This window comes from Toxorhynchites rutilus, chromosome 3 (assembly GCF_029784135.1).
Source record: "Toxorhynchites rutilus septentrionalis strain SRP chromosome 3, ASM2978413v1, whole genome shotgun sequence".
Taxonomy (NCBI): Eukaryota; Metazoa; Arthropoda; class Insecta; order Diptera; family Culicidae; genus Toxorhynchites; species Toxorhynchites rutilus.
In genome coordinates, this window is record NC_073746.1 from 306,375,974 (window position 1) to 306,385,761 (window position 9,788).

At 41.8% G+C, this 9,788-nt stretch overlaps 1 protein-coding gene across 1 annotated transcript; it reads right to left on the reverse strand.

The window, feature by feature from the left end:
* Positions 1-1,818: 1,818 nt before the first annotated feature.
* LOC129774404 (uncharacterized) lies at positions 1,819-3,456 on the reverse strand. Its single transcript, XM_055778137.1, has 2 exons — positions 2,959-3,456; positions 1,819-2,895 (listed from the first exon to the last, which is right to left on the reverse strand). The coding sequence occupies exons 1-2, from the start codon at positions 3,454-3,456 to the stop codon at positions 1,819-1,821; spliced, it is 1,575 nt and encodes a 524-aa protein (XP_055634112.1).
* Positions 3,457-9,788: the final 6,332 nt, after the last annotated feature.

The following is a 9,788-nucleotide window of genomic DNA, read 5'->3' on the forward strand; positions in this document are numbered from 1 at the left end:
AATTGCCTATAATGAATTTTTTCACATTCCTCGTCAGGACACACTCGTTAGTTGGCAGCGCATGTGGAGTGAAGATGAGTTCGGTCGTTGGTTACACACGATTATTCCTAAGGTTTCGACGAAAGCTTGGTTTAAGGGATCGGGAATGGGAATGTAGGTCGTGATTTCATTCGCGTGATATCTCGGCTTATGTCCAATTACTACAACCTAAACGCGCATCTCTATCGCATTGGGCTCGCAGCAAACAATCTTTGTGATTGTGGCGATGGCTACCACGACATCGAGCATGTTGTCTGGTCGTGTATCTGGTTCCATGCTGCTCGCTCTCAGCTCTCTAGAGCACTGAGAGCAAAAGGCAGACAATCGGATATCCTCGTCCGGGATATCTTAGGTAGCCGTGATCCTGATCTTCTGCTTCATCTATACCTGTTCCTCAGAAACGCCGATGTCAACGTTTAATGATGTTTCCTTCTTTGTGTCCCTGTTTCGTATCCCTCCTATCCGATCTATAAACTTTTACTTAGTCGCGGCAATACATACACACACTCTTTACAGATACACGGGCCAAAGGTTGTGCAGTCCACTGATGATTCAACAAAAGCCAAAAGTTGTACCGCCATGACAACTCTACACGAGCTGATGATTGCGCCGGCTAGTGACCATTCTATCCTGGATTCCTCGAGTCGAGAAAGACGCACCACGCTAGATATGGGGTACAGACTAGGGGGCGTTGCTGATTAATGGTCAGCTGCATCCCAAAAGGAAGTATCCCGTGTCGGGCACAGGTACAGAGCATTGGAGACAGCAACATCACAATTACGAAAACACTTGTAATACTAACCTCGAACCAACCGCGAGTAATCGGTTACATATTACTAACATAGTTATAAGGCAAACATTGTCGAAATATTGAACTCCCGGCCCCGTCAGGTTGACGCCATATGAGCCTTAATAAAAATATATATTTTGGATAAAAAAAAAAAAAAAAATGATGCTAATGAGCCAATGAGCTAATATTTTTCATAGGGTATATTATCGTGCAAATCATCATTTCGTAGCTTTAATTTGATATAGGGGAACTGGGGGCAAAATGAACACCCTAAGCAATTTTAGGCTTTTTTCTTCGAAAAACTAACAAAACATTGCGGAAATCGCATAAATTTAACGTTCTAGTCTTATTTTTATTGCATACATAACGCAAAGTTTGAATAATGACTTTTTTAAATGATAATTTTTGTATTTCTAACAACACCAAAAACGATACTGTTTTTTTGTGTGCGGGTAAAATGAACAGGTACTGGGGGTAAAATGAACAGGTAGTGGGGGTAAAATGAACAGGTATTGGGGGTAAATGAACATGTGATAGGGGTTATTCAAACATTTTGTTTTATACTGTTATCGTCAAACGTGGAATGTATAGAAGAATGTATACACTTAAGATTACACACAATACACAAGGAAACCTTCGGCGGAAATTTTCAGAAATAATTAAGACGTTAGGAAAATGTTCTGAATAAAGATGACAAATGTGTTCTAAAATGTGATGAAAAAAAACATAAGATCAGGGGTAAAATCATTTATTCGTTCAACAAAAATCATAAAACAGATTCAAATAAAAGGACGATCATTTGCAAGGCAATTATTGCCATGAAGAAACTCAAAACAATCAATTAAAAATCAGTTACATATGCGGCATTGAAACCCATCATCGTTGCTACATTGAGCATGGAACCAATTAAGACACGATAGGCATTTCCTCCATCCATAACCATGGGTCGAATCAGAAAAACAATCTCCACACAGCTCACACAAAGTATCCTAGCACTGTTCATCCGATGTTTTACCCTTGGCTCGTTTCTTTGACGGCTTTCGTCCTTTTTTGATGGACTTGATAGTTTTTGTTGCCTCAGCAGAAGCCAGGTTTTGACGGTAGACGTCGCCGGTAATCTCCACAGCTTTTTCCGACTTGCGCTTTCGCTTCGTTGCTCTGGGAACTGACATCTTCGGCAAAGGTAAAATTTCCGACGGTGTAATATTGAACGATGAGTTCGGAGAAATTTCAGAAACTGGGCCAACTTGAACGCTAGCAGGATCGGGTCCATCCGTTTGAACCTCATCAGTACAATATTGGTTTCCTGAGTGAGTAACTGAAACATTGGTAGAAACCTGAAGAGGTACTTGCTGCACAGTGGAGTCATCAACTACCATTGGAATTGGCATCACATTGGCTTCTGGTTGATCAGTTACTTCAGATGGAGCGAAGTCATCGTTGCTGAAGACATGTCTGTTATATGGCCAAATGCCACATTTACGAAAGCCGCTCGTTGCCACACTACCAGAAGCTGCTTTGAGAAACGCGGTACCCATCAGCTCAGAGACGTCGTAAAGTCCAATAGTCCTTGCAGGGTTTTGACGCATGAAATTCTCAGAAGCAGCTGCGTAGTAACTTTTGAAAGGCCCCATGAACGCCACGTCCAAGGGCTGAATTTTGTTACTACAATGTGGTGGCAATACAAGAACAGTGACAAAATTTGCACGAGCTCTTTCGGCAAATGCCAGATTTTTCGTATGGGAGCTGTGTCCATCAATGATTAGGAGTGCAGGGTTTTCCTTGGTGGGATTCACGTTCTCCAGGAAATGGTCGAACCAATCGAGGAAGACTTCACTGGTCATATAACTGGAAGGGTTACAATTGAACTTTGTCCCATTCGGTGCTCCTCTCTTAAGCGCATCGTGCATGCGCACACGGGGGAAAATCATGTACGGTGGCACATGCTGTCCGGTTGCGGACATACACATAACAACCGTCGTCAGTACGCCCCTTTCAGCCGATTCTAAGGAACCTACTTGCTTCTTTCCCTTTTTAGCAGCAATGTTTAGCTTTTTCGGAGGAACCTGTAATTGTTAAATTTATGTTAAGTAAATTATGAGCAGGTATAAAAAAGCTGTCTAGCTTACGGTGCTTATTCCGGTTTCATCAGCGTTAAATATAAACGCCGGCGGAAACTGATGGCTATCCAGCGTGCTCCGAAGAAGGTCGAAAAATGCTCCCACGGAAACCTTGTTAAAGCCCCGTGCACGATCTGCAGATGTGGCTTCCGGCTTCCGGAAGGAAAGGGTTTGATTCCGTCGAAGGAAACCATCAAGCCAGTTCCTACCGGCCATCTTCAGCTTGTGGTTGAATGGATGGGGAATACCGTTCCTCTCAGCTAACTCATACGCCAGTTTTTGTACGTCCTTCATAGTGATCCCATAGAATCGGGGCTCCAAATACAGCAAGTGTTGAACCAGCTCCGTCTCTTGTTCGGCTGAGAAAACCGACTTTTTCGATCCCAGGCCTTTTTTCTTCTGTGGTGACACTATCCACCTGGCAAGCGTTATTCGTGGGATCTGGTACTTGATGGATGCTGCATTTACGGACATTCCACATCCAACAGCATGTTTTGCTGCTGCCATTTGTGTGTTTGTCCAACTCTGCCTTTCGGTTTTTCGTTTGTGGACCCGAGTCATCTGGAGAAGAATCTGTGATTAGACACACTGTTCATTTTACCCCCATCATTCACTGTTCATTTTGCCCCCGCAGCAATTTATTTTTTCAAGGGCTTTTTTAAAACGGTTTTTGATGAAAATACTTAGGTACCTACGACTTCTTTCGATAGATCAACGACAATACGATGTGTGAACAAAACTGGATGAATCAATTGAACGGATATCAATTTTTCACCTCAAAAAAGCTTATTAATCACGAGCAGAAATTTACATCACAGCCAGTACTGAGCAGGTGATTTTGGTTTTGTTTACCTTTTTCACTTTTTGACAGTTCTTGATCGGTACAGGGTGGCCCAAAAGACTTGAAATACTTATAGGACAGGGTGGATAAGCATTTGGAAATAATTTCTACTGTTTTTTGGTCATTTGACTACCTGTTCATTTTACACGCAGTTCCCCTATCGATCGTCTGAATCGGTTCAGTAGTTCAAAAGTAATATTTTTTTGAAAAAAGGAAAAAATGATTTTTTGAACCATCGGGTAACATTGAAAAATCATAACTCGAAAACGAAAAAAAACGCCTTCCTGGTTTCGAAATATGTTATGTGAAAAATCCTCAGCTTTCCATAAAGTATATGGAAAAATTAGAAAAATGTAGCGCCCTTGGTCCCGAGACCATGAAAACTATAAAAAACAAATACAATCAATAATGACAAAACCAAAACCTGAAATTTTTGCAAGCGTAACATCCAAGAATGACTAGCTTATAAGCTTTAATTTGATATGTCGACCGTCTAAATCGGCTCAGTTGTTAATAAGTTATGAATTCTTAAACAATGTCATTTTTGGAAAAAGGGGAAAAAGTCAATATTTCGAATCACCCTAAAATGAAAATGAGCACCCTAACAAAAAAAAAAATAAAAAAATACGGGTCTAATAGTTTGCGACAAAGAACGAAACTACCACTTTTGACGAAAATCTGAGAACTACTATATCGGTTTGATATGGAATGGCTGTATTTTTATTGACACCAAAAACCATACTTTTCGTTTCGTACTCCGAAAAAAAGTCCCAGAATGCCGATTTTTGACAAAAAAAAAAATTCGAGATGACACTAGATCTCGACGTTTCATGCAATTTCAAGACGTTTGGCACCAAAAAAAAATTTTCGAAACCCCGATGTCCTTTACTCCCCCTTTGGGTGATTTTCCGATGTTCAAAAAACTCAAACTTTGACCGCTTTGCGCCACTCTCCCTTAAGTCCGATGGAGCTGATATTTTGCATGGTTTTTTTTCGAGGTGGTGAACATTTTTTATGGGGTAACTTTTTGAAATTCGAGATGACCATTTTCATTGGCGCCTGTTTTTGATTGAAACTAAATGTTGTTGAATCACTAATGACGAGCAAGAGCCCAACATGGATTTCGGATAAAATGAAGTTTATACTTCCGAGGTTGAATCTAGACGTGTCTATTTTATTTCTTAAATTTACAGAGTTTGGTATGGTCTGGATTTTCTTTTCTCGTGTGCATTTGATGCTTGGTGCTTGGTAAGCACAAAATGTGCTCCTCTGCATGGGTGGCCCGCGCCGCCCGCTCAAACAGCGCTCGCATGGTCCAGGCGGTTTCTCCGCTGCGCCCCTTCCAGTTGTTGTAGTCGCTTGGCGTTCCTCCGCCAATGGTAGATGATGATGGCGATTATTATCGCCACGATAAATGCGCCGTCCACAGAATAGGACGCGACATCGTGCATGGTGATTGAATTTTCAACTTTGTCACTGCCGAACATTGTTGTGTTGTGGATTACGGATGATTTCTTGGAACTCGCTCTGTTCCATACATCGTAGTGCGTTTTATTACGCCTCGGAGGGCCGAGAATCGCTGATGCAGGTCTCCATCGTGTGAACATTATTTTTAGTTGTCAGCAAAATGCCTACGTAGGCCATTGATTCACAGGGTCGTTACCCATTCCGAGGGTGAGAACTTCCATTTTCTCCCCCCTTTGGGACGAGGGCGTAGTCTGCCGTCCCAAACTACTCGTGGTGCTTGTGGCGGAGGATCATCTTCAATTTCTTCTTGTATGATGTGATTGTCCTTCAAACTTTCGTTGGGTGCAGGTTTTTTTTTATTAAATCGTTTATTTTTACAGGCTCAGTTACATAAGTTTAAAGGAGCCAAACTCCTATTTGTATAGTTACAAGTATATATAAACATTTTTTATTAATTCTAATGTTAATGAAGTAGAGAACCGATTACTCGCGGCTTGCTCGAGTTTAGAAGGGTGACATTTTGTTTCAGGAAAAGGATGGGATATAAGGATATGTTGACAATGTTCACTCTCACATTCGCACTCACATTCATCATACTCAATTCTTAAGCCTATCTTATATCTAACATGTATTTACATTTCACCTTATTCTATTGTTAGTAAGAAGGGATTTGATTTCTCGCGAAGGGAAAGGAAAAGGAGAATATAAGGATATAAGGACAATCACACACGAAGATTGATAGCTTTTAGGAAGACATATATTTGGGACATGTAATCAAGGTCTAAACCAGCTAACACATCTCTCACCGGCACATTGGGCTGCCTTCCTCTAGCCCGAAGAGAGTTTTCTAAATTCGATCTGGCAACAAGATACTCCTCGCACGACCAAACAACGTGTTCGATGTCGTGGTAACCTTGGCCACAAGCACAGATATTGCCATCGGCAAGATTAAAACGAAAGAGTAGCGCGTCTAACGAACAGTGATTGGACATGAGTCGAGAGAAGGTGCGAATAAAGTCCCGACTCAAGTCCAGACTTTTGAACCATGGTTTGAAGCTAACCTTAGGGATAATCGAGTGAAGCCACCGACCCAATTCATCTTCGTTCCATTACCGTTGCCAGTTAGCGATGGTATTTTTACGGACTAAAGAATAAAATTCATTGAAGGCGATTTGACGCTGATAAATATCGCCTTCAATTGCACCTACCTTTGCCAATGAGTCAGCCCTCTCGTTACCCGGAATTGAGCAATGTGAAGGGACCCAGACAAAAGTAATGACATAACAGCGTCTGGATAAAGCACTCAAAATTTCTCGTATTCTCTCAAGGAAGTACGGCTAGTGCTTTTCCGGCCTCACTGAACGGATAGCTTCGATAGAGCTTAGACTATCCGTTACAATGTAATAGTGTTCAACAGGTCGTGAGGCGACGCTGTCCAGCGCCCAGTGTATCGCTGCCAATTCAGCAATATACACTGAGCAAGGATTCTGAAGACTGTGGGAGGTGCTAAAAATTTCGTTGAACACTCCAAGTCCTGTGGACTCATTCTTTGCATTGAAGATCGTAGGAACGATCCCCGATCGATGATAATCTGGAATTCCATGGATTTTCTCCTTCATGAACAGATCAAAATGTACAGAGGAATTGATGTAGTCAGGAAAACAAACACGGTTGGGAGTATACGAAGAAGGATCAACCTGCATGGAGATGAATTCATGATATGAGCTCATGAATCCTGAATGAAAATTTAGCTCGATAAGCTGCTCAAAATTTCCGATCACCAATGGGTTCATAACCTTACACCGGATGAGGAACCGAAGATATAATAAATTGAAGCGATCTTTTAGTGGGAGTACGCCTGCCAAAACCTCGAGACTCATGGTATGCGTTGAGGGCATACATCCCAACGCAATACGGAGACAAAGATACTGAATTCGCTCGAGTTTAATGAGATGTGTTTTGGCAGCTGATTGAAAACAGAAACTGCCATACTCCATCACTGAGAGAATAGTTGTTCGATACAACATTATAAGATCTTCGGGATGGGCTCCCCACCATGTGCCGGTAATTGTACGGAGAAAGTTTATTCTTTGTTGACATTTTTTACTCAGATACCTAATATGGGCCCCCCAAGTACATTTGGAGTCGAACCAGACCCCAAGATACTTGAATGACATAGCATGAGTGATCGGTTTACCCAAAAGTTGAAGCTTTGGTTTTGCTGGTCTATGCTTCCTAGAAAAAATCACCATCTCTGTTTTCTCCGTGGAGAATTCGATCCCTAGCCCAATGGCCCAGGTTGAAAAATTGTTCAAAGTATCTTGTAAGGGTCCTTGCAGGTCGGATTCGTTTGATCCAACGACAGACACCACTCCGTCATCTGCAAGTTGTCTTAAGCTGCAATTTTGTGTAAGACAATTGTCGATGTCGCTTACATAGAAGTTGTACAAAAGGGGGCTTAAACATGAGCCCTGGGGGAGGCCCATGTAGGAGACCCGATTTACTGTCGAATCCCCGTGAGAAAAATTCAACTGTTTCTCACAAAGCAAGTTATATAACATATTATTCAACAGAGGCGGCAGACCCCGAGAGTGTAATTTGTCTAACAAAACCTCTATTGAAACAGAATCAAAGGCCCCCTTTATGTCCAAGAATACTGAAGCCATTTGTTTTTTTTCCGGCGTAAGCCAATTGAATTTCTGAAGAAAGCAACGCAAGACAATCATTCGTCCCCTTGCCCCTGCGGAACCCATATTGTGTATCTGAGAGTAGGCCATTCGTTTCAACCCATCGATCAAGGCGAAACAAGATCATTTTCTCCAACAATTTCCGTATACAAGACAGCATTGCTATTGGGCGGTACGAATTGAAGTCGGACGCGGGTTTTCCGGGTTTTTGAATAGCTATAACTCGTACTTGTCTCCAATCATCTGGAACAATATTATTCTCCAGAAACCGATTGAATAAATTCAACAAGCGATGTTTCGCCACATCAGGGAGGTTTTTCAGCAAGTTGAACTTAATTCTATCCGTTCCTGGAGCAGAACTGTTACAAGAAAGGAGAGCAAGAGAGAATTCTACCATCGAAAACTCGGAATCAAGATCGCACCTATCTTGTGGTATATCTCGAACAATTTTTTGCACAGGAGCGGAATCGGGACAAACCTTCCGTGCAAAATTAAAAATCCATCGATGTGAATATTCTTCGCTTTCATTCGATGAAGAGCGATTTCTCATGTTTCGAGCCACTTTCCATAATTTTTTCATTGACGTTTCTCGTGACAAACCTCCCACGAAATTTCGCCAATAAGCACGTTTTTTCCCTTTGATCAAGTTTTTAAATTGATTTTCAAGGTCCAAATACGTTTGAAAATTCTCAATGGTTCCACGTTTCCGAAAAGCTTTAAATGCGTTCGATTTATCCTGATAAAGCTTGGAACATTGGCTATCCCACCATGGATTGGGAGGCCTTTGACGAAAAGTGGAGCCTGGGATGGGTTTCGTTTGAGCGCGAACCGCGCTGTCATATATCAAACGAGAAAGGAAGTTATACTCCTCCAATGGAGGCAAACCATCTCTGGAATTGATGGCTAGAGCAATTGCGTCCGCATATTTTTTCCAGTCAATGTGTCTTGTGAGGTCATATGCCATGTTTATAGATTCAGAAGAATTCGACCCAATGGTGATGGAAATTTTGATTGGCAAGTGGTCACTGCCGTTGGGGTCCTGGATTACATTCCACTTGCAATCTAACGATAGTGAATTCGAGCAAAGCGAGAGGTCAAGAGCACTTGGGTTAGCAGGAGGTTTAGGTACACGTGTTCCCCAGTGTTCAAAACGGTCATATTGAAGCTGTTACAAAGGTCATATATCAACAATGAACGATTGTCGTCGTACTGTTCCCCCCAGGCAGTTCCGTGAGAGTTGAAGTCTCCCAAGATCAATCGTGGCTCAGGAAGGAGTGAGCACATGTCAACAAGTTGATTGCGGCTAACCGCAGCTCTCGGAGGCCAATACAAGCTGACAATACAGAGGTCTTTGCCTCTGATGTTTGCATGACAAGCAACAGCTTCGATCCCTCCAATAGGTGGAAGGTCAATTCGAAAAAATGAGTGGCACTTATCGATACCCAATAGCACCCCTCCGTATCTGTCATCACGGTCCAAGCGTATGATATTAAAATTGTGGAAAGAGAGATCATCTCGCGAAGAAAGCCAAGTTTCGGACAGAGCAAAAACATCACAATTGAACTTATGAATTAAAAATTTGAATGTATCCAATTTAGGGATAAGACTACGACAATTCCACTGTAAAACAGTGATATCTCCGACCTCTCTATTTAAATTAGACATCAAGAGAGATAATCATTGCAAGGAGGGGCCATGTTTGCATCAATTGCTGCAAAATTGTCTTTGATACTGGAAGCATTGAAATGACAATGGTTCTGATGGAGTCGGAAACATTAAAACACTTGAAGATTTGGTCCAAAAGGTCAGACAACTTTATAAATCCCAATTGGGAAGTTGAACTG